The 26,611-nt window shown below is 54.5% G+C and overlaps 2 protein-coding genes across 9 annotated transcripts in view; one reads left to right on the top strand and one right to left on the bottom strand.

Moving 5' to 3' along the window:
• The first annotated feature begins 234 nt into the window (after positions 1-234).
• LOC105494883 (hydroxypyruvate isomerase (putative)) lies at positions 235-3,045 on the top strand. The gene is made up of 8 exons (XM_011763813.3): positions 235-611; positions 699-810; positions 1,881-1,995; positions 2,187-2,265; positions 2,354-2,403; positions 2,488-2,557; positions 2,661-2,795; positions 2,893-3,045. The coding sequence occupies exons 1-8, from the start codon at positions 413-415 to the stop codon at positions 3,003-3,005; spliced, it is 873 nt and encodes a 290-aa protein (XP_011762115.1). The 5' UTR covers positions 235-412; the 3' UTR covers positions 3,006-3,045.
• Positions 3,042-26,611, bottom strand: part of LOC105494884 (SZT2 subunit of KICSTOR complex) — a 62,943-nt gene continuing 39,373 nt past the window's right edge. For 6 of the 8 annotated variants that reach the window (XM_011763822.2, XM_011763819.2, XM_011763820.2 and 3 more), the window contains exons 26-72: positions 26,384-26,588; positions 26,003-26,118; positions 25,635-25,881; positions 24,277-24,418; positions 24,019-24,111; positions 23,783-23,873; positions 23,398-23,691; positions 23,093-23,234; positions 22,823-22,930; positions 22,672-22,735; positions 22,296-22,481; positions 21,758-21,925; positions 21,593-21,680; positions 21,396-21,467; positions 21,005-21,206; positions 19,702-19,801; positions 18,860-18,989; positions 16,859-17,011; positions 16,674-16,776; positions 16,485-16,590; positions 16,283-16,394; positions 15,361-15,479; positions 15,085-15,249; positions 14,729-14,813; positions 14,402-14,566; positions 14,135-14,302; positions 13,597-13,730; positions 12,801-12,967; positions 12,579-12,676; positions 12,362-12,494; positions 12,050-12,180; positions 11,823-11,923; positions 11,574-11,750; positions 11,108-11,375; positions 10,927-11,006; positions 10,717-10,842; positions 10,404-10,603; positions 8,216-8,306; positions 7,941-8,021; positions 7,784-7,858; positions 7,036-7,249; positions 6,508-6,661; positions 6,236-6,358; positions 5,723-6,128; positions 5,479-5,595; positions 4,030-4,098; positions 3,042-3,871 (exon numbers count right to left, since the gene is read on the bottom strand). In XM_011763822.2, coding sequence (XP_011762124.2) covers positions 3,728-3,871; positions 4,030-4,098; positions 5,479-5,595; positions 5,723-6,128; positions 6,236-6,358; positions 6,508-6,661; positions 7,036-7,249; positions 7,784-7,858; positions 7,941-8,021; positions 8,216-8,306; positions 10,404-10,603; positions 10,717-10,842; positions 10,927-11,006; positions 11,108-11,375; positions 11,574-11,750; positions 11,823-11,923; positions 12,050-12,180; positions 12,362-12,494; positions 12,579-12,676; positions 12,801-12,967; positions 13,597-13,730; positions 14,135-14,302; positions 14,402-14,566; positions 14,729-14,813; positions 15,085-15,249; positions 15,361-15,479; positions 16,283-16,394; positions 16,485-16,590; positions 16,674-16,776; positions 16,859-17,011; positions 18,860-18,989; positions 19,702-19,801; positions 21,005-21,206; positions 21,396-21,467; positions 21,593-21,680; positions 21,758-21,925; positions 22,296-22,481; positions 22,672-22,735; positions 22,823-22,930; positions 23,093-23,234; positions 23,398-23,691; positions 23,783-23,873; positions 24,019-24,111; positions 24,277-24,418; positions 25,635-25,881; positions 26,003-26,118; positions 26,384-26,588 — 6,713 coding nt within the window. In that variant the 3' untranslated portion in view covers positions 3,042-3,727. The remainder of the gene's footprint in view (positions 3,872-4,029; positions 4,099-5,478; positions 5,596-5,722; positions 6,129-6,235; positions 6,359-6,507; positions 6,662-7,035; positions 7,250-7,783; positions 7,859-7,940; positions 8,022-8,215; positions 8,307-10,403; positions 10,604-10,716; positions 10,843-10,926; positions 11,007-11,107; positions 11,376-11,573; positions 11,751-11,822; positions 11,924-12,049; positions 12,181-12,361; positions 12,495-12,578; positions 12,677-12,800; positions 12,968-13,596; positions 13,731-14,134; positions 14,303-14,401; positions 14,567-14,728; positions 14,814-15,084; positions 15,250-15,360; positions 15,480-16,282; positions 16,395-16,484; positions 16,591-16,673; positions 16,777-16,858; positions 17,012-18,859; positions 18,990-19,701; positions 19,802-21,004; positions 21,207-21,395; positions 21,468-21,592; positions 21,681-21,757; positions 21,926-22,295; positions 22,482-22,671; positions 22,736-22,822; positions 22,931-23,092; positions 23,235-23,397; positions 23,692-23,782; positions 23,874-24,018; positions 24,112-24,276; positions 24,419-25,634; positions 25,882-26,002; positions 26,119-26,383; positions 26,589-26,611) is intronic. The other 2 variants (XM_011763821.2, XM_011763817.2) reach the window with 1 other exon arrangement.

A 26,611-nucleotide genomic window follows, 5' to 3' on the forward strand; every position in this document is an offset into this window, starting at 1 on the left:
GTGCTTCTTTATTTGGTTATACAGCTTTCAAATGTTGCTTAACGAACAGATAGCATTTTTATAAACAGAGGAAAGACTCAGTATTAAAGTGCACGTCCCATCATTGCAACCTGGCCCTCGGGCAGCCAGCTCTCTCTGGCCCCGCGTCCGGCTTTCAGGTCCGGGAGCCCGGCCTCCCCACCTTCTCCCGGCGCGGGCCCCGCTCCTTTTCCGGCCGCCCTCGCCCCGCCCCTTCGCCTCTCCCCCTCTCTCGCTCACGGAAGGCGCTTTTCGCGAAGGCCCGGATTTTTACAGCACTTCGCTTTTCTAACCCGGAAGAGTGCACGTTTGTTCGCAGGGCCAGCAAGGAGAGCCCCGCCCCGCCCGCCGCCTTTGGAGCCTTCGGACTCTGCCCGGCCCGGCCTCCCCAGGCATGGCGCCGCTGCGCTTCTCCGCCAATCTGTCCTGGCTGTTCCCCGAGCTCCCCGGCCTCCCCGCGCGGCTGCGGGCCGCGGGCAGCTCGGGCTTCGAGGCCGTCGAGGTGGCCTGGCCGTACGCGGAGCCGCCTGAGGCGCTGGCGCGCGCCGCGCGAGAAGCGGGGCTGCGGCTTGTGCTGATCAACACGCCCCCGGGTGCGCCGCGGGCCGGGAGGCTGGTGGGGGACGGGGCGCGGGCAGGGGAGTGCCCGAGTCGGGGGCTGAGGCCCGTTCTCTCTGCAGGAGACCAAGAGAAGGGGGAAATGGGGCTGGGGGCCGTCCCCGGGAGACAGGCGGCCTTCCGAGAGGGGCTGGAGCAGGCCGTGCGATACGCCAAGGCCCTGGGCTGTCCCAGGTACCCCGCCTCCACCCCAAGCCCCACCCCTCTGTGACCCATGACCCTGCCTCAGGTTCAGGGAGTCGAGGACCTGAGGTCTGAGACGCTCAGGAGTCTGAGCCCACTGGCCTATCTCCGCCTCTGCGGTCCTGGTCCTTTGTAAATTGCCTTTTGTATTTTATCTGTCCTGTGCCAGTCTGTTTGCCACTCTTTTATGCTCACCCCATGCTGGGATCCCATGCTGGGAGCTCAGTCTGCCTAGGAAGATAGGAGAGTAAATATATGCAGTGATCCATTTGAGGACAGCCCTATTCCAGGAAGCTGTGGGAGCAGGGGTAGGCACCTAACCCTGTCTGGATCAGAGAAAGCTGCTTACAGGTAGTGATGCTTGGACTGTCTTCAAGGAGTGGGCATTGCTTGATGGGCAGAAGGTAAAGTATTCCCGGCAAGGGTGCTGTGGCAAGAGGCAGCCTGGTGTGTTCAGCAGTGTTCCTAAGGCTGTACATATATGTAGCCTGTTGGGGTGGGGAGGTCTGGAATGTCTGTTCAGAGCTGGATGTGGCTGATAAGATCAGGGGATGATGGGAGGAGGTGGACGGCTCAAATGGGGCTGATCAAATGTCAAATCCTGCAGAGGCCAAACAGGCTCAGAAGGTACTAGCAAGAGGGGATCACTATTGGTCAATGGTGGGGGCAGAAAAAAGATGGGAAGAGTCTAAGTAGTAGATGCAAGGAGAGGAAGTAGAGACAGCAGCACGGAATACCTGAGAAGGGCAAGCAAGGGTCAGGATAATTTTTAAAGGTGAGAATTTAGCAGGTTATAGGTTGAGGAGAAGGACCGAAGGAAGGAAAGGTAGAAAGTACTGGAGGCAGGGGGCGGTGGGTGGACGCTGAGGTGTCTGGGAAAGGGCTTCCCCTCGGCCGTTACTGAAGTGTCTCTGAAAAGCGCTGGGATGCCTGGGCATCGTGGCTCAGGTGCCATGGACTGGAGACCTGGGGAGACAGGCAAGGGCCAGCAGTGTCAGGGAATCCTGGAAGAGGTGCAGAGAGCCAAGGGAGGCAAGGCCTCCAATCCATCTTCCTCACAGGATCCACCTGATGGCTGGCCGAGTACCCCAGGGAGCTGATCGAATAGCAGTCAAAGCTGAGATGGAGATCGTTTTTCTGGAGAACCTGAGGCATGCAGCTGGGGTTTTGGCTGAGGTGAGAAAGGTGGAAACACACATGTACTTACATGTCTTTGTGGGTGTGCGGAGGAGGGGGTGCACAGTGGGGACAGCACGTGAGGCTGCCAGCCTAGGTCAGAGGGACAGGTGAGGGCCTTGACCAGTGACTGACTGATGGGGGACGAACTTGGGAAGGAGCTCTATTCACAGCACCCGACATGCTGCTAGGCGGACCTCGTGGGACTGCTGGAGCCCATCAATACCCGCATCACTGACCCCCAGTACTTCCTGGACACGCCCCAGCAGGGTATGACCCCAGCCCTGTCTCCTTCTGTCCCTTTTGATTCCTGTGCTCTCCTCGAGGCTCACGGCCCCCTCCCTGGCTTCTCTTACAGCGGCAGCCATCTTACAGAAGGTGGGAAGACCCAACCTCCAATTACAAATGGTAAGTGGAAGAAAGGGGGTACTTTGAAGACCGGAAGGAGGGTGGGGCCTGCGGGGTCTTGGACTGTAGTATCCTCTTCCCCAGGACATATTCCACTGGCAGATCATGGATGGGAACCTGACAGGAAACATCCAGGAGTTCCTGCCCATTGTTGGTGAGAGGAGCTTCCTGTGCCCTCCCACCCTTTCAATCCCCACATCTGTTCTTCAGGCCCTGGCAGGAGCCTGGACCCCACATTTGTCCACATCTGTCCCCAGGGCATGTGCAGGTGGCACAGGTCCCAGGCCGAGGGGAGCCCAGCAGCCCCGGAGAGCTGAATTTCCCCTATCTGTTTCAACTGCTGGAAGATGAAGGCTACAAAGGCTTTGTGGGCTGCGAGTATCAGCCTCGAGGTGAGGGGTGGCCCTGGGGAAGGGAGCTCTGGAGGGACTGGACAGGGGCTGTTTTCTCCTTGTGGGCTGAGATGCCCAGGCCTCCCTCTCCCTACAGGAGACACAGTAGAGGGCTTGAGTTGGCTACGTTCATACTGGGATAGGCGGGGCCACCCCGAGGTGGCCAGTGAGGGCCTGCACACCACCCACATGCCTCCAGACAGCGAGTGAGATCCCATCTCCTCCTCTGCATTAAAGATGACCCGCTGAACATTGTCTTATGTCTCTGTTATGGGGTGGGGGGACACATAGTGTCTAACACTTCAGTTTCTCTGTTGCTTCCCTCCCATTGAGAAGCCAGTGCCAGGGCTGCTGTGGAGGTGGGAGAGCTTCTGAGCCCACCTTCTCATTAAAGGATGAGAAACCCAGGGTCTGAGAGCAAAGGGACTTGACAGTGGCCACAGGTGCTTCAAAGGCAAAGCTGGGATTGGAACCCAGTTGTCATCTCAATGGGAATGTCCAGCAGTGATGTCCAAGTGGTAGGTGAAGACCCGAGGGCTCAAGGGACAGAGGTGGCTGACCATGGTTAAAGGCTGGGGGGCAGGATCAGGTAGAGGAGCTCTAGGGGGTAAGTTTTTGCCACCCCGTGTGAACTCCCAAGACTCTACCAGGTGGGCAGAAAGGAGTACCCCAGAAGGGCCCAAGGGGTCCTTGGGTTGACCTGACCCTCTGAAGTCCTGGATGGGTCACTGGCTGTGGGTATTTGAGGAGGGCAGTTCCTGCCGCCAGGCTGGGGCAGCAGACCCCCAAGACGTAGTTACAAAGCCTTTAGTGTCACTCAGTGTCTGACTTGCCCTGGGGCCCAGAAGGGCTGGTCAGTCCTGCCTCTGGCGGGCAATCTTGTAGACCCACGATTCGAGGAACAGTGACATGCAGTGGTCCAGTCCACTCTCTCAGAGGAGGCGGGTCCAGAGGGTGAAACAGGCTGTGTTGATGACAGACTCCAGGTGGTGGTAGGTGGAGACTAGTTGGGCAGGGGGGCTCTCGCTGTCCTGCGGCTGTACTGGGAAGGGCTCTCGGAAAACCACTGTCAGAGACTGTGGGGAACATGGTGGGGGTGCGCTGGTGAGAGGAGGGCATGGGTGGGGACAGGAGGCAGGGCTCAGAAAGGGTGGGCACCCCAACCCAGCAGGCTCCATACATTTGGGGTATGGCCTTCCACAAGGCTGACACAAAGCCCCCGACTTGTTCTCACCGTCTTTCCTAAGTGGGAGTCCAGAAACACCAGCACAAAGCAGTCAGTGAACTTCTGATTCAGCACAACCTGCAGTGAAAAGATGAGAAGGGGACTGAGGTCTCTCTCCCCCGAAGTGACACAGACCCTTCCACAGGGCATCCTGAGGTGAAGGGAGGATGAGGAGAGGCCTACTTCCATCTCCACACCTCACCCCGCCTGTACCCCGAGGTCACATAGAACCATGTCTCCAAATTGAGCCTCAGTCCTCATCCTTGCTGGCTTGCCCGTCAGCCCATCTGAGCTGCGTCAGAATGAGGGGTAACAGTAGATCCTGGAGGCCCCACACAGAGCCTGGTACGCTGAAGCCAATCAATGGAGAGTGCTGTACCCCTGGCACAACCTCCTTGCCTCCTGTCCTGGCACTCCTCTCTGACCACCCCTGGGATTGTCCTGTCCCCTTATGTCTGTCTGCTCCCTAACACTCTGCTTAGTGATCCATCCTGGGATGATTTGCTCTCCCAAGGCTTCAGTTACCACCTGTTCACAGAGCTGCTGCCTACGACTCTCCTGACCTTGAATCCCTGGTACCCACAAACCTTGCAGACGGTGAAGGGCCTTATGGAGCCCAGACTCAACTTCCCCCAGGTTGGACTTGTCACCCTTCCTCAAAACCCACTCCTGCTCCAGCCTTCCCACCACCCACAGGGGCACCCCCCTCTATTCACAACCGCTGACACTACTGCAGCCTCATCCTAACTGACCTCGGCTTCTCTGGGAGACCCTTCCTGCACCCTGAAATGAATCCTCTGCACAAGCACTGTGCTGCAGGACCCCTCACCTGGCTCCACCTCCTACTTTCTTACTTGAAATCTTCTCTCGTAACGCCTCCTCTCTTGAACCTCAGCTCTGGCCGGGCCCATCTCTGTGGGCTCCTTAATGCCCCATGCTCCACCACCGCAGCTCTACCTGTCCTTTACAGCAGCGCTTTCAAACTTCAGTGTGCACACAAATCACCTGGGGAGACTGACAACCTGCAGATCCCGAGTCAGCAGTCTCAGATGTGGCCGGAGAGCCTGCGTTTCAGCAAGCTCCCAGGTGCTGCGGCTGCTGGTCTGTGGACCACACTTTGAGTAACAAGGCTTCAAAGCCCAAGGGGTCCTTTCTGGGGCTCCAGCCTACTGACAAAGTTCTGAGAGCTCCTTGGGTTGTCAGTTCCAGAGCCTGGCCCTCAGGATCTCAAGCCAAAGCTTGTGTTCTTGGTGAGTCTTTGAGGGCAGAGCTGCTCAGAGAATCACATACTGTAGCTCGATGCCCGGTACTGGAAGGGTTTTACATGTATCTGTGGAGTCCCATTCTGTCTAGGCCTCCCTCCAGAGCAGAGCTTGCTTGGTCAGGCTGAGGGGCGCATCTGTCTGGTGAGGATTTCTGCTATGTTGTCCTTTTCAGAGGAAGCTCAAGGGGACTTACCAGGTACTGAGTTCCCAAGTCTGGGCTTTGGAAATGGCGACAACTCTGGGGGAAGCGGCTTAGGAGAACTTTGATCAGGCTCTGGTACCAGGAGACTGTCATGGATAGGAAGCAGTCCTGGGGGAGGAGCCACAGGCCTGAGTCTTCTGTGCCAGTCACCTCAGATTCCTGTGCTCTCTGCCCTGGCTGCCAGTGGAATTCCTGGCATCTACCCCAGCTCTTTCGGGAGCCCACAGTCCCTTACCAGCTGGGGGTCGATGTCCCCAATGGATTTGGTATGGACTGCTTCTAGGAGCTCCTCCAGCTCTGCCAGGGCCAGGCGCCCCCCTAGCCGCAGTCTATCAGGCCCTGGTGGCTCCAGCAAGAAGAGGCGCTTCCAAAGGGTGTCCCGACGGCAGTGCCCTCCAGCCAGCCGTACCAGCTGAGCCAGTCGTGCCCGTGCCATGCCCACCTCTGCAGCCAGTGGTGGGAACAGAGGGGCCGGTCCTGGCGCTAGAACAAGCCCTGAGGCCTCCCCAGGGCTGCCAGCTGAACTCCCAGGAGCCTCTGGCTCAGGGGGCAGTCTGGGTGGCTTCCGGAAGCGGCGCATGTCAGCAGTGAGCCTGGGGAAGAGCTCTCGCTGGCTGGTGAGCACCACGAAGAACTGTAGCCTGGAGTGGGGAGCAGGGCAGGAGAGTGGCGGTCATAGCAAGAGACACACAGGGCAGGGTCGGGCAGGCTGGGAAATGGGCGTGTTCAGGGTAGGGGGTCTGCTGACCGCAGAACGTGCCGCTCAGCCTCTCCTTGCTCCTCAAAGGGTGCAGCACAGTGACAGACAAGCAGAGACACATCAAAGTCATCCTGGTGGCGAAGTCCCTCAGAATCCAGGTAGGAGCCAGAGCTGTGCAGGACAGGTTGGGGAGATGTCAACTCTGGGGTTCTAATGAAACAAACCTCACCCTGCCCAAGAAAACACGGGTCTCCCTACTGCAAGTATGTCCCAGCCCCAGCTCCTGCAGCATGCATGCTGGATGCCCCTCCCAGCCTTACCTGTGCCATGCCGACACCAGGGCATACTCATTGTGTTCTGGGCCCCCTGGCCGGGCCATTCGCAATGGCTTCATGTGGTAAGAGCTGGCATGGTCAGCCACGTAGTTGTACAGCTGGTGGGCAGCGATGAGTGGTGTGGGGAGCTCCAATGTCCCTGAGGGGTAAGTAACAGGAGACAGCAGACACTAAGCCTAGGACAGACACACTGATCTGGTGGGGCACAGGGATGGGCGTCTTTAAAGCTCTGACTGGCAGGCAGAGTGGGTCTGCTTTCCTTAGGAGCTCCTGCATTCCTGTGGAACACTGAGATGGGACAAAAGTAACTCAGAGGGCAGGGAACATGTGACATGGGGTCCAAACTCTGGTAAGAAAGACACAGGACAGAAACATGGGGACATGATATGTGTGACATGAGGTAATTAACAACATGGGACCACTTGTCCAGGGAGGTAGTCCCACCAGCCCTGACCTGGAGGCACCTGTGGCCTGTTCTTTTTTGGGTTCACTGGCTTGCCCTTGGGCACTGACCTTGGTAAATGTGATTGCGGCCGAAGTGGGGTCCGTCGGGGTGGTGGGCCAGGAAGTGTCGCAGGAAGGTGGTGAGGTGGTAGCCGTGCCGCAGCACCAGGTGGGCACCTAGTACGTGCTGGTGCACGAGGCGCAGATGGAAGTCATAGCTGAACGAATGCACATGCATCAGGTCTCGCACCTTGTCACACTCCTCTGTGAACAGCATGGACAGCTGGGGAGGCAGCAGCAGGAGACAGGGTTAGGGTGTGGCTGCACTGGCTGTCCAATACATGTTTCCCTCCTTCTGTGGAAAGAAGTGCAATTTTTCCCCTGCTGCTGTGGCCCAGTGGAATGCCCTCTGCCAGAATGGTTTCTGTGGGAAGGCCTCCTCATTCTAGCCTCCCTTTTTCATACTGTATTGTAACTACTTCCATGAAACTAGGGCCATTTTGAGACACTGGGCCATTCTGCTGTATCCCAGATTCCACTAGGGTCTGCCACAGACCCTAGATGACTACAGGCCAGACCAGGCACTGTGCTGCCTCAGGGCTACAGCTGAACACACTTTGGATGACCGACAGGGTCAGCCTGGTAGTGAGTGCAGCTCACCAGAATGAGCACTGACCTAGCCAGGCCACAGCACTGCATCAGTCACTAAGCCAGCCTGCCCACTGCATTACTCTACTGCCCAGCAAATGAGACATGGAGCCATGCTGCCCACAGGACACTGGGGTGCACTGACTGTGCCTACACCTCATCCACATACCTGTGAGTTGACAGCCTGCCCCATTGGGATTCGGGAACATTCCAGGGCAAACTGTTTGACACAGAAGTAACAGCCCTGGAGGGAAGGTGAAGATGAGATCAGGAAGGCAAGAGACAGGTGGGTCTGGCTCTCTCCACTCAGTGCTCCTCCTGCTTACCTGGAATGCCAGTTCCATGAGGATGATGCCCCCAGGCAGTGCCCGCTGCAGGTGGTAGGTGGTTACTGGAGAGCTAGTACTCTGAAGAAAGGAAAAACGGGGCAAGGATTGGGGGCTCACCAGCCTCGAATCAGTAGGGTGGAAGTCCCTTAGATCCTGACTTTAATGGTGTCAGTCTGGGATCAGTGACCCTGGTACATCACTCAGGGTCAATGACCTCAGGCCATGGGAAAGTAATTCAGCATCAGTAACTTTACCATTATATGACAAGTTACCTTGGGGCTCCCATCAGTCTTGGTTTTAGGGCAGGAGAAGGAGCCTCGACCCTCTGTTCCAAGGATAGCCATGGCCCGTGGTCGGCTGGTGCTGTAGAAAAGGAGGAGGGATAAGAGGATGAGGCAGGCAAGTGGCATGCAGTCACGGTGATCAGACCCAGAATCCGTTTTACATGGAATCATTTTGCAGGGGAGGAAACAGGCCCACAAAGGTGCCACTGTGAGTGGCAAGGCTGGGCCTGGAGTCCAGGTCTAGACTGCAGGGCCGGGCTTTCTCCACAGCAGCTGCTGCTTCAAGGGAGGCAAAAACAGTGCTCAGTGGGGAGGTGGAGTCTAAGCCTCTCTGCTACTGAGAGGGTGCGTGCTGGGCAGGAGAGAGAAGGGGGAGGGTGATGCATGTCTACGATTTGATTAGGAAAATTCAAGGAGATGCTTGATGCCTGGTTAGGTACCTTCCTCTGAGAGGGAAAAGCTGCTGTCCTTTGATTGTGGGATGGCAGTTCCAGGCTTTAAGAGGCATATTGCTCATCACAGTTTAGTGCAGAGGATAGGGGAGAAGGGAAGCAGGGGAAGGACTGGGAAGAAGGGACAGAACAGAAGGGGTCAGGGGGACCCACTCACGCCAAGGGGCTATAAACTGCCAGAATTCTTGCTGGGGGTCAAAACCTCTGGTGGAAAAAGTGTCCCATTTAAACCTCAAGGAAACTGGGACAAGACTTAGTGATTGTTAAAGATTGGCGGGAAGGGAAGGCCTGGCTTTAAATTTTGCTGCAGAAACTTTTTTTTTTTTTTTAAACTCAGTGTCTTGTTTTAAAAAGGAATTCAGATTTGGGGGGAAGAGCATAACTGATGGCAAGTGTGCAAATTAAAGTCCTTTAGACAACCTCCTAGAGCTGGGAACTGTCAAGGCAGCAAGCTGTGCAGCTCCTCCCCAGGGTAGGAGGGGCCAGCCTGGCCTGAGATGGGATCACAGGAGAGGCAGGCACGCCTTCTCTTCCTAATGCCTGGAAGAGAGGTAAACCTGGGGAGTGGAGAGATGGGCACAGAAACATGGGAGAGTTAGAACTGGCTTTCTGGACTACTGGCTTGAAAAGGTTCTAACTGAAAACAGAGGAGGGAGAACATGCCTTGATAAACTCACAAATCTGGAGACACAAAAGTAGCTGTGTGTAAGGTGAACAGCTCATTTTTCGCATACAGCTACTGGGAAAGGGCAGGGAACACAGAATCTGGAGAGGAACATAGAGCACGGGCCACAACCATGGGAATCTGAGATTTTAATCGTGGATGAAAAGGTGGCTGCAGAGTTGTCCCTGCGCTCAGGGGAAATGGAGGTGGTGACAGAGGGGCTGCCTACTTCCCAAGACTCAGACCTGTCAGTACTGGCCAGTGGGTGAACATGACCAAGAACAGGCCGAGGACAGTGATGCAAGTAGGCCTAGCATAGAGGTCCTTGGTGAGAAAAGGACTTCCCTGGGCCAAGAACCACATCAAATCTCAGGAGAGGTCAGTGGGATGATCAGGACAGGAATCATTAAGGCCTAGATCCAGAGGCTTAGGAGTATGTACAAGATTTACATGTGCAGGCCGGACGTAATGGCTCACAACTATAATCCTAGCACTTTGGGAGGCTGAGGTGGGTAGACTGCCTGAGTTGAGGAGTTCAAGACCAGCTTAGGCAACATGGTGATACCCCATCTCTACTAAAATACAAAAAATTAGCCAGGCAGGGTGGTGTGCACCTGTAATCCCAGCTACTTGGCAGACTGAGGCACAAGAATTGCTCAAACCCAGGAGGTGGAGGTTGCAGTGAGCCGAGATCGCGCCACTGTACTCCAGCCTAGGCGATGGAGCGAGATTCCATCTCCAAAAAAAATTCACATGGGGAGATGTATGCAAGCGTGTAAGTGTACAAGATATGTGTGGGCATGAGCTTTGTGAGAATGGATACAGTTCTGTGTACAAGTGTCATCATGAATTCCACAAAGCATACAAGTTCTGCAGGACACGTCCGAGGGCTGTGTGAAAGTATCCAAAACCCTCACACGTGTGCGAGCCTGGTGGGATGAACATGCACGGGCCCAGCCCGACTTGTCAATATAGGACCTTGTAAAAGGAGGAAGGGCCTGTGGGGCCTCACTTGCAGTGCAGGAGGAGAAGAGAGAAGGGAAAGCAGGGACGGGCTCACCTGCGGGCAGGTGAGGGGGGCCGCAGTGGTACCAGCACAAAACCTATGCTCTGCAGATACTGCACATATTGCTGCAGGAAAGCCAAGCTCAGCTCCTTCAGCCAAGGCTCCTCACGGGCTCCCGGGGGCGACACATCCAAGGATTCACAGCTTGTGGGGGCCTCTCGGCTCCCAGACCCTGACTCAGGGCGATGGCGCCGCTGTGAGAGTAAAGATCAAGGAAGATTCTCCCCACTGTCAACCATCCTGCTGGGGATGGAAGAGGGGGGTCACTGTGGGGTAGGTCTCCTAGAAGTCTGGGAGTCAGCCTCACCTGCCCCTCAGGGAGTCCAGAGGTCTCTGGGGGCCCATGCAGCCAGGCAGCTGGGTCGAAGAGCATGGCTGTGGCACAGTAATGCACCAGGCGAGATGACTGCTTCAGGGTCTCCAGCTCTCCAGCCTGGGGAAACAGGGCAGTGAGCATGACGCAGTGACGGGGCAGGATCAGAGATCCTCGAGGAAGATGCAAGCTGGGGTCACTCACACTGATGGGCATGGTGGCTGGAGCAGAACGCTGCTGCCAGGTTACAAACAGGTTTTCCATCTTCATCTGGCGCTCCAGCTCTGAGGGTTGAAGGCATTGGTAGTAGCCCCAGGCACTGTCACCCGCTTCCTCCCAGACTCCACAGATTTCCTGTCCCCGCTGCCTGTCCCAGTACCCTCACCTCTGCGCTCTGCCATCTTGATCTCCAGGAACTGTTGTCCATGGTAGGTGACAGGATCAGGAGGTCTGGGCACAGGACCAAGTATGGAGCTGGGGCGGGCAGCCGTGATATCCCTTAGGGCCTCGTCAAAGGGGAATGTGTCCAGGGGAAGGGGACCCCCACCACGAGAGGACCCACTCAGCCGGCCCTGCTCACGGCTCAGCGGGGGACTTGCACTCCGGATGAGGGTCTCCACTTCCATGGTTGGCAGCAGGAATGGGTTTGGCTCCTGAGAGACGGAGCATTGCAATGGGTTCACAGCCTTTGCCCTCGGACCCTCTCTCTCATCCCATGGCTTCCTCTCTCAGACTCCCTCCCTACTACCTCTGCCCTCAGTCTGTCCCATCTTTCCAGCTTCTGAGCTGGTTTTTCCTTTAACTGACCCCTCAGTAGCCAAAACTATAGGAAGAGCCAGAGCAGCAGGCACCTTTTCGTCTCGCACAGGGAAGTCCAACTGGCCATAATGATGGAAGAGTCCAAGCTTCTGGCTGAGTAGGCAGAAGATGAGATGGGCTCGTGCATTCTGCCACTGCACCAGGCGAACCAGTGCTCGGCCCAATGCTGCCCCCAGGTCTGGAGCCCAGTTGTAGGTCAGCAGCTGTAGCTGGAGGTCGGGGGTCAGGGTCAGTGAGATTATGGAACCCCTCTTCCCACCCAGTCCCTGGCCCATATGTACCTTCTTGTCCACGACCTCCAGTAGCAAGAGCCTCTGCCGGGGAGCATTTCGCCCTGAGCTCCCATCACCTCCTGGCTCGAAGCGCTGCATGGCTTTGGCAGCTACAGGATGGGGGAGGGGCACAACAGGGGCCTGGGAACAGATCCCCCTTGATCCCACCCTCCCCTTTGCAAGGTTGGAGACCCCACCACTTATTCTTAGCCTACCCCCACAGGCCATGCCCTCACCCTGCTGTGTTGGTCTCCTCCACTGCAAGAAGTTCCTTCCCAGAAGCAGCAGACGCCGCTCAGCTGCAGGGCGGGGAGAGGGGCCCAGTTGCCCAGGGGAACAAGGGCTGAAGATCTCTGGCTCTGAACCCCTATTGAAAGGGCGGGCAGACAGAAAGGCCATCCATGACACCACTCCCTGGCCTAGTCTTCACCTCCCTGGACCTTGTTTCCACCTCTCCTAGCTCAGTTTCCTCTGGTTTGGCTTCCTATAGGCCCAGCTTTTAGCAAGTCTAGGGGAGTTCCCTTCAATTCTATAGGATCTACACTCACAAACGCTGCTCAAAGATGCGGACACTGGTGTCTCCAGCCATTGAGGTGACTAGTGCGGTGAACTCAGACAGGATGGATGGAAGGAGGAACCGGGACACCATGTGGGTGGAGCTTCTGGACACTGAGGCACAACCTGGGAGGCAGAGGAGTCACTATGAAGCTGCAGGATGGAGACCAGGCTGGGGTTGAGGGATGGGAGGGGAGGCTGGGGTCTCACCAATCTGAACCATAAACTCCATCCAGCGCCGAGCAGCACGGGCAAACACAGGATGAAGGGTCCCCACCTCACCCTCTTCTAGCTGTGTGGTCCGGCGTCTGAAAGACAGTGGGAGTAAGAGCCTCATGTCCATACATGACACTTGTATGTTTATACAGACCACGGCCCATCTGTGACTTCATGCCCATACTCTCCCAGGGCACAATACCACCACACACACACCTTTGTCTCTGGGCTCCAGAATCTGAGCCTGGTGCCCGCTCAGCTCCACCGGGAGTCCGAACACTCTCGGTTTTGTGACGCCTCCGGCCCCGAGTGTCTTCTGGCCGATCCAGGACAATGTCATCAGTTGTTTTGGGGGAACCCAAATCCCCACATTCTGTTTTACTCTGGGGGCAATGCAGTGAATGAGGAAGGGCTACTGGGAAGAGGAAAGGTGTGGGATGGAGGCACTATGGAACAGCAGTGAGCTAGGAGGGTTCAGAGGTCTGGGTTCAGTTAGCTTCCCTAGGGGCAGGCTAAGGAGCCCAGGGCAGGTTACTTAACTTTCCTGAGCCTCACCTTCCTCACTGTAAAAGCTCTACTTATCTTGCAAGCTGTTGTGAGGATCCGACAAGAAAAATGGAAGTGAAGGCACATAGTAAGTTAAGGCTCCCTCTACATCAGTGAGAACTGCCACATTCTGCAAAATCCAGTCCAAAAGACAGAGCAGTTTTTGTTTTGTTTTTTTAAGAGAGTGTTTCTATGTTGCCCAGGCTGGAGTGCAGTGGCCATTAACAGGCATGATCACAACGTACTACAGCCTTGAACCTTGGCCTGAAGCAAAATCCTCCTACTTCATCCTCCTGAGGAGCTGGGACTAAAGGTACATGCCATGGTGTCTGGCAGGACAGAGCAGTTTCATATGAAAGGAGACTGTGGCAAGGCCTATAGGGGACTGGGAGGCAGGAGGGAGTGTAAGAGGAGCTAGGAGGCAGGCAGAAAGGTAGATGCCCACTTCACCACTTCCTCCCATTACCAGCATATCCCAGAAGCTACGCCGGCCAGCTTTGCTGGGTGGAGTCACAGGCTCCCCAGGGACAGGGGCAGGGGGAAAGGTGCTAGCTCGGCCTGCAGAGCTCTTAGTTTCCAACGATCCGTTCCTGAGACTTCCTGTGGACACCAGATATTACAGACACCCATCACTGATCATCAATCCCCATTCCAGAAAACTGAATCTCAAGACTGGTATGACAGTGACCTGCCTCCTACTCTACCTGTCAGTGAATGACAGTATATACAACTGATAGTGTGCAACCGCATGTGTTAGTATGAAGTGAGCTTCTGATGCAACAGCCCTGTCTAAGTGGGTGAGCAGCTGCAGCCATTCACTGCTGCCAATGTAGCACCTGGATGATGCACAGACAAGCTCATGGACAACTGTAAGTAAGTGATTCTGATGTAGTAGCTTTCTGTCATGCTTCCCCTAAACCCCATCTTTGTACCCTCACCTGCCACACTGTCCTGCCTGGATCTGTGACATTCTCTGGACCCCAAGGACCTCTTGACTTGCATACCTGAGGGTGTGTCCTCTGTACATAGTGAAGCTGGCAGCAGCTGAAGCTCGATGATGGCATCGGCCAGGGCCTGGCGAGCTGCTCCTCGGAACTTCTCCTCCAGCTGCACAATACTGATGTTCCCCTTTTCCCACACATCCAGTCGAAGCCGTGGGGCCCCATTCTGAGCTGGAAGGAGAACAGGGGACCCTAGATCCCCCTCTACTCACCACCCTTACCTCCCACAGCAATAACTGAACACCTCATCCTCTGACCAAGCTGTCCCACCTGAAGAACCGTCCACAACAACCGGGCAGCGGATGACCTGGGTCAGCTGCTCAAATTCCTCCTCTCGCAGTGGGTCTGGGGGTCCCGGAGAGGAGGGGGGCCACAGCGCCACTGACAAGGGGGCTCCTCCTTCATCCACAAAGGCTAGAGTGATGCAGGCAACCCCTGGGTAGAAATCCATAGGAAGATTCAGCTGTGGGACTTGCCGACCACCCCTCCCAAGACCCTCCACTCAGCTGCAAGCCTGGGAAAGGTCCTCTCAGCAACAGGATGGCAAAAGGCTTTCCCTCACCTGGTGGTGCCACAGGCCCGTGCCCTGCACCATACCTTTGCCCCCAGTGCCCTGTCCACCAGGCTTGTTATACAAGTAGATGTCCAAGTCAGGGAGGCCACCCTGTGGTGGGAGTGGATGCTGGGGAAAGAACAGCCACAGAGCACTAAGACCAAGCAAATGGACAAAACCCTCAGGGATGGGTGCCCACAGTGGGGAACGTGGTGCAGGTAGACATGGGAGCACGAGAAGACACAAGTGGGTAATAATGGTCCCCAGGGGGCACGGGTATACCCAGGTCCAAGGACAAAGGTACATATAGTGGTATCTGTAGGAAAGAGTCAGTAAGGGTGTGCGTGGGGCAGGCGGCAGGGGTGCACATGAGTGTGGAGAGAAATGAGTGCGATCTCACTTGGAAGTGGTTCCGGCTGTTGCTATCTGTGTACTTGGGAGAGTGCAGGAAGATGAGCAAGTTCTGCCGCAGGTACCACGCCAAGGCTGGAAGCCAGGGCCTGCAGGACGTGGGTAGGGCCAGATGCAGCACCTCTGAGGGGAGACTTCCAGGGGGCTGGATGAACTGCAGAGTGGGAAGAAGAGGGCAGAGCTGAATGCAGAAGTTCCAGCCTAGACTGTCCCAGCACCTGTGGCTGAGTCTGGGAAGGATGCTGGTGCCTGGAGGGGAGCTGACCTCCACATCAGCTGGTGTTAGCTTGCAGTTCCGAACAAGCATGACTGTGATGACGTCCAGTGTGGCCTCATCCAGGCGTCGACACAGAACTCGCACGAGCTCATCCGTGATCTCAGGACCTTGACACAGCCATGGTGGGAAGGTGGGGACACTGGTAGAGGAACCAGCTACCCCCATAGCAACCCTAAGATACCAAACTCAAACAATTCCCAATTCCCTGTATACTAGAAGCAGCGTTAGGAGTGCTGGCTCTGGAGGTAGCCAGCACTAGGTTCCAATTCTGCCAAGCTACTCGCTATGTGACTGTGGATACTTTTTGAGTTTTACTCTCAAAACCTCAGGGCTTTTATCCATAAAATAAGAATTATAATAGCATCATCCTCATAAGTTTGTTGCAAGAATTACACTAGAAGTTATGTAACAGTCTCAGCCCAAGACCAGCACGTTAACTGAGCTATAAATATTAGCTGGAAAATCCAGTTGCCTACTGGACACCTCGGGCAAAATATATCCCAAATAACCATCCTCTTCACCCCGAACCCAGTCTGGTATCAGGCCGGTGGCACCACCAGTTCTCCAGTCACCCCAGCTCCCCTTCCCCAAGCTGCGCCTCAATCAACTGCAGCCCTATCCCTGAACATGGCAGAAGCCAGTTCCTTCCCATGCAGCTCCTGCTTGCGGAAAGCCCTGAGCACAGCAGGAACTAGAGGAGGGGCCCAGGGCGGAGTAATACGAGGTTCTAAGAGAAGTCCCAGAGGGTCTGGAGCCTCCAGCTAGTATTTATGGCTCACTTAATATGTGCCAGGTCTTGGGCTGCAACTGTTACATAACTTCAGTGTAATGCTTGTAAGGTTCTAAGAGAAGTCCCGGAGGATTCTGGAGCCTCATGTGGCCACTCCCCTACCCCCTCTTCAGACCTTACCTGCCTGCCCAACACCATGGACCAGCAGCTGGATATGTCTGTCCACTTGGCCCACAGGACGAGCAGCATCTGAACTGCGGCTGGAGGCCATGTCTAAGGGAGAACGAGGACCCTACACGGAAAACTGTGGTCAGGGCCCTGGCTCCAGAGAGCAAAGTGCAAGGGGCACACAGGGGCATCAGGCAGTGGGAGTGATACATGCCAAAGCTTCCTCAGAGTAGATGGGCTCTTGGCTTCGGGACAGAGCGAGGGAAGGGGGCAGCGCATCCCCTTTCCATGGTCGGTCACTGCAGGATGTCTCCAGGAGCCTGGGAAAGAGCAGCATGTCTTTGGACATGCCTCCCATGCCATCCTTAACTCATGCCCTACCCACCTTCCAAGGGCCACGTACCGAAGATAGTACACAGCCTTTGTTGCTCGTTCCTGATAAACAAACATGTTTTTCCGGTTCACCACAGAGAAGGCATTGAGCACAGAGCGCAGGGCCTGGATGGCTGGGGAAGTAACGTGGGCTCAGGAAACTGCCTTTTCCAGATCCTTCCAATGTTCACCTGCCCTGTCATGCCAATCACATACCCCGAGAGACCCCCATGCTGGGTCCCATTTTGAGGCGTGAATGGACTCGGATCACAGTTCCCCACACAACGTCACAGGAGAAATGGCCAGGGACAAACTGCATTGTGGCTGCCAGGTACCCTCGGGGCGCACAGCTCTCATCAGCAGCATAATCTGGGGGAAGGGGAGCAGGGATTAGAAATGGGACACACCACCCTCTGCCCTCCACAGACTTCTCACCTGGGAACTGGCATACTTGCCCTCACTTCTCCAGACCTGTCCCTGATTACTGCAGAGAAACGATGATCATTTTGGGTAACACGACAGGGCCAGGCAGACGCGTGCCCTTAGGAACACAGGTCATAGCACAAAGGTTTCTACAGGTATCTCAAGGAGACTTAGAGAAGGAGCTAAGGAGAGGTAACAAGGCAGGCAAAGCATGAGGAAATCCTCAAGATCATGCCAAGAGATTCTGACCCTGTCATAATATATGTCAGTAGCACTGTAGCACTATGTCCTCCGGGGAGTTCCAACAGTAACCTCATTAAAACCAAAAGGGTATGGCTGCTTATGCACACCAGCTGCAGAGGAGGGATAAACTGTGTCCTGGGCTTTGGAGGACAGAAGCGCCAACAAACCCAAAGGGTAGTGTGGCAGTACACAGGAGCCCATGGCCACAGTACAATGCCTCCTTTGACCCTTTTCAGGTTTCCAGGGAGCCTTGCGGTGGATCAAAGTGGCAGTTTTGCTCTCAGAGAAGCTGCTGTCAAGTGTGAACAGCACACAGGCTACCCAGGAGGCTGCAGTTTCTGTGTAGAGGCAGAGGCTCTGGAATGGAATGCTGGTTGCTAAGGGTTTCAGGGAAAAAGTCTGGAGAGACTAAAATGAGGAAGGGCTATGTCTGGGTTCTGACTGGCTTTACATCTCAGGCTGCCGGAAGTCATTCTGAAGTAAAAGTGTTCGCCTGTCCTAGCTCATGTTCAATTTGCAGAAGATGCCTTTGAAACCATGGGAGTCCACTAATTATGGGGACTCTGCTTTGATAAGGAGGAGATCCCAGAACATGCTGAGAGATGCACTCTCCTGCAGATGTCAGAAACATTTGTCTACAGACTTGCTGAGAATGTTAAAAATAATCAGTAGTCTGATTTTACTTTTAAACCAGAGAACTGCAAAGGAATGTTATGGTTCAGCTTTTCCTCTATCCGTTTGGGTGAGAGGTCATCAGGAGTAAGAGAAGGGAGAAGTGTTGAGACTTCAGTTACTATCTTGAGTGGATTATCTTGTTCCCTTACCATGACTGGAAATCCCAAAGCAGTCCTGTGGCTGCCTGTCTGGGGGAACAGCCGATTAGGCGGCCAATTCTACTGGCCTTCAGGCTCCTCCCCTCTGGATTTCTCTTACATGGGAACTGGCCTGCTTGTCCTCACTCCCCCAAACTCTTCATTCCTGTCTATTTCCCTGCCAGGGAAAGATGGTCATTCTGGGTAACGAGACAGGGCCAGGCAGAGGCAGGCTCTTAGGAAGATGGATCATGGCCTGATGCCCCTTCAATGATCTCTCCTCTTCTGTATTCTTCAACCTCTCCCTCTCCACTGGCTCTTTCCCTATAGAATATAAACATGCTCAAGTCTCTACTTTATTTTAAAGCTCCTTCCTTGCCCCCATCTTCCTTTAGTTACTGCCGTATCTATTTTCTCTGTCTTCACTGCCAAGCTACTTGTAAGAGTAGTTATTCTCGGCCCCACCTATCACCCTCTTTCACTTTTAATTTCATCTGCTTTCTATTCCCATCTCTCTACTGAAAGTACTTCCATGAAAATCACTGACGTTCAGCAGCCAATGACGTTCAGCAGCCAAGTCCAGTGATCCTTTCCTGTCCCATCCTTCTTGCTCTCTCTCTAGTACCTGGCACTGATGACCAAGTAATGAGGACTCGGCCCTCAGCTTTCACCAGAGTATTCAGTAAAAGAAAGGGCAGCAGCACCGCCTTGTGAGGGAGGCTCGTGGGTGGGATCTCACCATCACTGGGCAGTGGTGCCCGCTGACGGGAGTGGAAGGGAGTCTCGCTGCGCCACAGATCTTCTTCACTCTCGGCCACCAGAAGAGAGTTACACACGTGGCTGTCGTGAAGGTCTTGAAGAAGCAGTCGCTGGGAGAAGGAGCACGAGGTCAGGGAACAGAAATATCTCCTCCTAAGTGGGTGGTGGTGGTCAGGGGTGATCAAATGCCAGAGAGAATGACCACTATCACTGGGGATTGGAGGTTAACAAGAGTATCAGTTATCACTGAGAGGTCAGAGCTCAGGCCTCTGAGAGGGATTCTTAGTTAGGAACACTTGTCCCTTTGGCGCCAGAATCTGTTCACCATCCTTTGGGTCTCAGCTTAAAACTCACTTCCTCTAAGAAGCTTCCCCTGATACTTCAGATGGTCAGATTCCTGTTACATGCTTTCATAGCAGCTTCTACTGTTCCTTTTAGGATTCTTCACAATTGTAATTGAAATAAGTTGTGTAATTCAGTTGTTCAACTCTCCCCCATTCTACACAAGCTCCACAGAGTTACAGCGTCCCTCTGTCTGGGTCACTAGTATATCACTAATGCTAGCACAGTGCAATGAGAGGGAGTATCTCATGGTTACTGGGATGGTTTGAAAGAGTAACCCACTGTTACTGGGGGTGGGTTGTGGAGCACTCCCAAGGTTGTAGGGAGCTGGGGGAGAAACAGCATCCTACTAACTGAGGGAGTCAAAGACTTTCCATAATTATTGATTCTGAAATGGACCAATAGCCTCTGAAAATCAAGTTCTTAGAAATTTGGTTCTCATCTGTTCTGTCTCAGGGCCTGGAGAGGCCTGCCCCTTACCTGGTTGACCTCCCTGCAGATTTCCCCAACTCGCCTCACCAGGAGCTGCTGCAGGTGGCGACACTCAGTGCCTGGCCCCCCATCCTCCCGAATCAGGCTCCTGGGAAGGAAGGATAATCGGACCAGAACTGCAGTGAGGAGGAGTTATATGTAATGGCATGATATGTATATATGACATAACTGCAGTTATATGTATCACGAAGGGGAGGGAAAGTCATGGAAGTGGGGCCAAGGGAAACCATGAAAAGGGAGCAGGCTTGGACAAAGGTAAACTTGGTGGGAAATGGAAGAGATGGAATTCTCAAGAGCAGTTCTGGACGCCGAGGCTCCACACTTGCTTCACCAGCTCCCATACGGGCACCACACTGAGGCCCCTTTATGCTGTGTGCCTCTTCTTTCTTCTCAAGTGTTTGTCAGAATGGTGGTTTTCCTTTCTTCTCAACCCCACCTTACCCTGCACATCCCACCCACCCCTGAGATGACAGCAGTAGTGAACCAATGCCTATGCAGGAATCCTGGCTTTGTCACTTACTATGGCCTTGGGCAAGTATTTAACTGACCTGTGCTTCAGTTTCTTCACCCAAATGATAAGGATATTAATACGCCGTAGGGTTGTTATGTAGATAAATGAGTGGATTCATGTAAGCACCAGAACAATGCCTACCACACAGTATGCACTTGATAAATATTAGCTATTATGCCTTATTTATTTATTTTTTTTGGAGACAGTGTCTTGCTCTGTTGCCCTGGCTGGAGTGGAGTGGCACAATCTCATTCACTGCAACCTCCACCTCCCAGGTTCAAGATTCTTCTGCCTCAGCCTCCCAATTAGCTGGGACTACAGGCGCCTGCCACCACGCCCAACTAATTTTTGTATTTTTAATGGAGACGGGGTTTCACCATGTTGGCCAGGCTGGTCTCGAACTCCTGACCTCAAGTGATCCACCTGCCTCGGCCTCCCAAATGCCTAGGATTACAGGCATGAGCTACCATGCCCAGCCTTATTATGCCTTATTTTTATACACGAACTTCTGAAGCTGCTGTGAACCTTAGATGTTGTTAATGCTCATCTAGAAGCCAAAATCCCCATCAGCTTTTTGACTCCTATAAGACAGTTGAATGTGATGTGCTTAGCTGTAAGATGTGGAAAGTGATCAGGAGCCACCAACCTAAGAATACAAGTTGGATCTCTACCCAAGCTCTCAGTCCCAAGTCTTACTTCTAACACTGGAGAGAGGTACTGTGGGAGCAGAGAGAAGAGGTTAATGGGAGCGTGAGGGTGCAGGCCCTGGCTTCTACTTACCGTGCATGTGCATACACTTCCACACGGTCCTGCAGGACCCGGACAATGAGCCAGAAGTCAGGCAGGGAGGGCCCAGGGAGGCCTGAGAGTGAAGGCTGTGGAGGTGCTGGCCCAGGTGGAGTCCGCAATGTGAAGGGGGCCTTCTCACCAAGGGTGTCATTGGGACCCTCGCTGTCTGAGCCACTGCTGCCACCATCATAACCTGTGTCAGATGCACTGAAGGTCAATCCCATCCGAAGCTGGGCCCGACTCACCTGATCCTCCAGGTGCATCCAGCTTGATGCACTTCAGATTAGTCCCTTCTGATGCCTCCTGCCCAGACCTTTCCCAGTGCAGCCCTAAGCCCACCTCCCATCAGCTTAGAGTCCTTCACCCCCTCCCCCCAGCTTACCTAAGTGGTCTGAGTCCACACTGCCCTGACTGGACATGAGACTTAGCCCCCGGCTGGGCCCAGGCTGACTCCCTGGATAGAGAAAGAATATGCCTGGAGCCTCTCTCAATCCTGTCTAGGGCCTCCCTCCAAAAATGGAAGCATGGTCAGGGATCTGGTCCTGGCCCCCAGACTTTGTGGCCCAAGTCCTCTCTTACCTCCCTGTGGCACGCTGGGCAGGCTGATGAGGGGGACACCCTCAGAATCCTCTGGGGACCCAGGTGCTTGGGGGCTGGCTGTCAGGGTCTGAGAAATAGGAAGTCAGGACTGAGGTATAGGCCCCACACACCCACCACCCCCCTCCATTCCCAGGTGAGACTCACCTCCCCTTCGATGCCTTCAGCCCTGTCCTCGTGACTGTGCCAAGCCCAGGCTGCTGAAGAAGGCTCCCCATGGGACCCACCTGGCTGTTGGCCAGCTGCCACAAAGAAGAAGCCACTGTCAGGGTCTTCAAGAAGAACATGGCCAGGGAGATGGAGGCGCCGGAACTCCTAGAGAGCAGGAGCCAAGATCACAGTTTAGGCAGGGCAGCCCTCCCCACACGTGGTGAGCTACACTTCCTCATGAGACGCTCCTAACTACCTGGTAAAGCAGATGCTGGCATCCCCACTGCTGAGGTAAGAAAAGGTTCAGTGACTTGCCTAAGGTTCAACAGGAGCAGTGACCAGGTTGGGAGCTGGGTTTCTTTCCACTGAGTTGGGCTGCCAAGCACAGGGGTGAGGGCAGACGATGTGGTCAGTAGGGAGACAGGAGGGGTAACTCTATGAGCTCGAACTAACAGAGGGCCTTCCAGTCCTGTGCCTGGGACCCAGGGAAGGACGGGCCCCAAGATGACCCTGCAGTGTTCTGAGGGCAACTTACCTCCTTGAATTGTGTGAGGGAACGCTCTGGCCCAAATACAAAACTCAGTGGCAGAGTTTGGCGAAGGCAGGTGGAGCGTCCAGGAGAGCTATGGATATGGGCAGCTGCGCGGTGCAGGGCAGGGCTCTGGGGGATGCCCCCTCTTCGGAGTGCCCCCACCATCTCATCTTCCAACAACCAGCGGATCTACGGTTAGACAGCAAGTGACAAGGGCACCTCCCTTGCTTCCTTGGGCATTCCCTCAACCCAGACTAGAAGATACTTTGCCTCACAGACTGAGAGAAGTCTCACTTCTATCCCAGAACAAAGAGGGCACCTTATCTCACTCACCTGATGGAAAGGGAATCAGTGACAGTGTTGGGGGTGAGGGGCTCACCTCATTCATGGTGGTCTCAATAGCCAGTCTGTGGGGCGTGGCCAAACTGGATAGACCTGGGTGCCTAATTGGAAGAAAGGTTAAGATATTGGTTTCCAGCAAATGAAATTGAAAAGGAGTAATGAACTCTGAGAGGGAGATAAGGAAGTACCTCTCTTCTTCTGGGGGTGGCAGTGGGGGCCCAAGGCCATCATCTGACCTTAAAGATGATGGCTGCCCTGGGGATCGTGGGAATGAAGCACTGCTTTCAGATGTTGACCTGAACAGGGTGGGAACAAAAGTCAAAGGTCAGGAGCTACTATCCTACCAGGGCCTCCTCCTCACTCCTTTCTTGGACTCCTCAAGGTCTCCTTAGTCCCCAAGTGCTCTAGATTCCCTCAGTGGTCCCCCTACCCCCCCCCCACCAAATTTGCTGCCACACCGGTGGTGCTGAGGGTCTGAGGCTGTGGGGAGCTCCACTTCCAGGGGCAAGGTCAGAACGAAGACATCCAGAGTCACACTGAGGTCCCTCAAAGGAACTCGGCCTCCAATTAGGGGGCCCTCCAGACTGGAAAGCACCTGGCCTGGGAGAGGAGGGAAGTTAGCAGTTGCTGAGGGCTGCTCTAAGATAAGCACAGATTCCAAGTTCTAAGTGTTAAAAAACACAACCCCTAGGCTCCCCTCCACGCCCACACAGGCAGGCTGTTCCAGGACCTTTGGCTTTCCCTTGGGCTGCCTCAAACTCACCCAGGCAGGTAGGCAGGCTGCACACAGGTACTGAGCTGTGCTGCCCACGCAGCCGCACGGAGCACGTGAGGTGCAGGAAGAGTGGGGGCAGGTCATGCAGGAGGCTCTCAGGCCCAGTGGGTGAGTCGTCCCCCAAGATACTGAAGGAGTCTTCATCAGGATTCACAGTGTCTACATCTGACAGCGAAGCAGAGTCTAGCCCAGCAGGTCCCAGGTCTGATTCACGGCTCTCCCGGTATTCTACCTCTAGCTCTGGGTCACTCTCAGTGACCACACAGCAGGCAGATGTGTCTCCTAGTAGTGCATGTCACGTGGTCAATGGGAGAGGCTGGCAGTGGAGGCCCCTGAATCTCCATGTGAAGCAGCCTTCCCCACCTTGACTCACTTGCCCACACACCTTCTTCTCCCATAAGCTCAGCCTCTGAAAACTCCAGGTCACTGATTTTTCTGTCTACTGTGTCCCGAGGCCCCTCATCCTAGGCAAAAGAAAGAGACAGCTTGATCTAAGGCAAGACAAGAGCAACATCCAGGTCTCAGGGAACCAAGACTCAAGAGGGTCTGGGTGGGCCTCTGGGACTGTGGGTTGAGAGCACAAGAGAGGTAAGGAAGAGAGCCACTCACTTCTCGCCTGCTGGATGGAGGGCAATAGAAGAAGTAGTGGGGATTGGAAGGCACTGTGCGGAAGTGGAGACGACTTATCTCTAGGAACTTCTCCTGTTATGGGGTTTAGAAGGAGGTTAGAATGTCAGCCACCCCTCAACAGGACACTACTCCCTACCCTAGAGCAGGACGCATGCATACCACCAACCCAGGAGAGAATCCTGTCCCTCTGCACAGGCAGGACTCTACACCTCTTCTACCCTCGCCCAAGCTTCCCACCTGGATGACGCTATGAAGGGCACCATGGGCCTCTCCTCTGAGCTGGCAGACATCTGTCAGAGAGATCTCTGGCCCAGGGTCTGGATTGCCAGGGACACGGGTGCTCTGACACTCAGGCTCGCTTAGGTCCTCGGTCTCTATGCTGAATGGTTGGGGTAAGGATGTTGAAGTGTTAAGAACCACCAAGTTCTGAAGCAGCCTGCCTCCCAACTAGGGAGCAGCACAGGAAGCCTTTTTGTCCATAGGAAGAGTGCTTAGCATAATGGCATGGGTGGTGAAAGAGGCGAGGAGAACCAACATACACATTTTGGCTCTAATCTCCATATTGCTTTTTCTTTTTTCTTTCCTTTTTTTTTTTGAGACAGGCTTTTACTCTGTTGCTGAGGTAGGAGTGCAGTGGTGCCATCACTGCTTGCCTTCTGAGTAACTGGGACCACAGGCACGTGCCACCACGCCCAGCTAATTTTTGAATTATTTTGTAGAAACAAAGTCTCCCTTGGTTGCTCAGGCTGGTCTTGAACTCCTGGGCTCAAGTGATCCTCCCGCCTCAGCCTCCCAAAGTGTTGGGATTACAGGAGTGAGTCACTGCACCTGGCCTTAACTTTCACATTTCTTAATGGATGGGGATTTCTATGAAACAGAGTAGCGATAACTCCCAGTTTTCTGACTTGGATCACTAGGTTGAGGGTGATATCTTTCACCATGAATGAAGAAGAAAGGTGGAGAATCAAGGGTTAGTGGGAAGAAAATGCATTCATTTGGGGTGCATGAAAAGTGGGTATCTAGAGCTCCAAAGAGAGAACTGGACTGGAGTTCCAATCTAGGAGTCATCAGCATATCTGTCCTTCTGGTCTTCTGTTTCCCCAATGCTAACACATGCAGATGCTAGACCCATAGCTGTCTGCCTGCTTGCCTTTCTCCTTCTCTCCTCCCCTTCCTCCCTTCAACAGCGACCTACTGAGCCCCTAAGGTGAGCTGGGGACTTAGCAGTGAGCAAAATACAGTTTTGGCCCCCAGGAAATTCACAGATTGGTTGGGGAGATTCCTACTATTGTGTGGATGTCCTCAGAACAAGTCTCTACTTTCACGGTTAGCACCAGGGGACTCCCTACCCCTGACTCAGCTCATCACTCAACACCAAAGCAGGGGAGATGGGGAGAGCCTGGGAGGGAGACTGCTGCCTGTGCCAAATGCGGGAGGAAGGCTGCATGGCAGTCAGGGAGCCGGCGACAAAGCACTACTGCTTCTCAGGTGCTTAGATACTACCTTGGACAGTCATTCCCCTGGACTGGAAAGTCCTTGTTTATAGGGACTTGGTCTGTGTACCTCCTTATCCATCATTCAAGTACAATCCTAACCTGGATTCAGAAGCTAGGATAGCTCGTTCCCGAGGCTCAGCACCCTCCTCCATGCTGCTGCTGAAGGGCCCAGGGCTGAGAGGCCCAGGGCTTGGGGGTGCATGAGGCAAACCCCACGTGTGGCCACACAGTGCAAGCAGAAATGGAGTGATGTCTACTTCTTGTAGTAGCTCCTCACAGGCATCTACCGCTGTCAGCAAATCCTGGGAGGTCACACTCTGTGCTTGCTGCAAGCTGCGGAATAGCCCTGATGGAAGTGGAAGGGGCCATGAGGCTCAAGCTCTGGAATGGCCTCTCCAATCCCCACCCTGTAATCCCTGTATCTCCCCCAGGGCCCCACTCCTCCCTCCCACCGCCCTCCTGCTCACCACGGACATAGCACCGCTGTGCATGCTCCTGCAGTAGGGCACAATGGTTAGCTGCCTCCTTGTACCGGGGCTCCATCCAGGCTGAGGATGGGGAGGGGTGGTCAAGGAACTGAGTCCTAGGAAGGGGAGGGAAAATGGAGCTTGACTAACTCCCTTAAGTGATACCTCAGACTCATTAGCCATCCACACTCCAATGGATCATCTACAGACACATATCAAGTGTATTCATGGCCTAACAAGTTCAAGGGTTTGCTGGGGGAAATCAAGCAAGGAGCCAGCAGGATGTGGCAACTTACCTGCCCATGCCCATTAGTGTGTACTTACTTCTTGGCTGGGAGCCATGGCCCGGCGAGGACATAGGTCAACACTGAAGGCACTCACCGGAAGATGAGGTCTCGGGGTGCCTGAGGGGGCTGCATGCCAATCATTTGTTCCCTCAGCGCTTCCAGTGAACAGCTGTAGATGTAGACAGGACACCGGGTCCGGGGCCCATCTGTACTCTCAGTCTGGGAAGCCTGACGCCCAGCATAAGCCTGTAAGTCTCGACGGAAGGGTGGGCTTAGCTCTCCTTGATTCTGGACATTGTCTGTGAAGAAAACGTGTCATGTG

This window comes from Macaca nemestrina, chromosome 1 (assembly GCF_043159975.1).
Source record: "Macaca nemestrina isolate mMacNem1 chromosome 1, mMacNem.hap1, whole genome shotgun sequence".
Classification (NCBI taxonomy): Eukaryota; Metazoa; Chordata; class Mammalia; order Primates; family Cercopithecidae; genus Macaca; species Macaca nemestrina.

What these genes read in the sequence shown, in the direction of transcription:
- LOC105494883 (XM_011763813.3), top strand. Translation starts at nt 413, where the DNA reads ATGGCGCCGCTGCGCTTCTCCGCCAATCTGTCCTGGCTGTTCCCCGAG. An exon ending in AAGGCCCTGGGCTGTCCCAG is followed by an intron (nt 811 to 1,880) that starts GTACCCCGCCTC and finishes TCTTCCTCACAG; the next exon opens with GATCCACCTGATGGCTGGCC. An exon ending in CCTGGACACGCCCCAGCAGG is followed by an intron (nt 2,266 to 2,353) that starts GTATGACCCCAG and finishes CTTCTCTTACAG; the next exon opens with CGGCAGCCATCTTACAGAAG.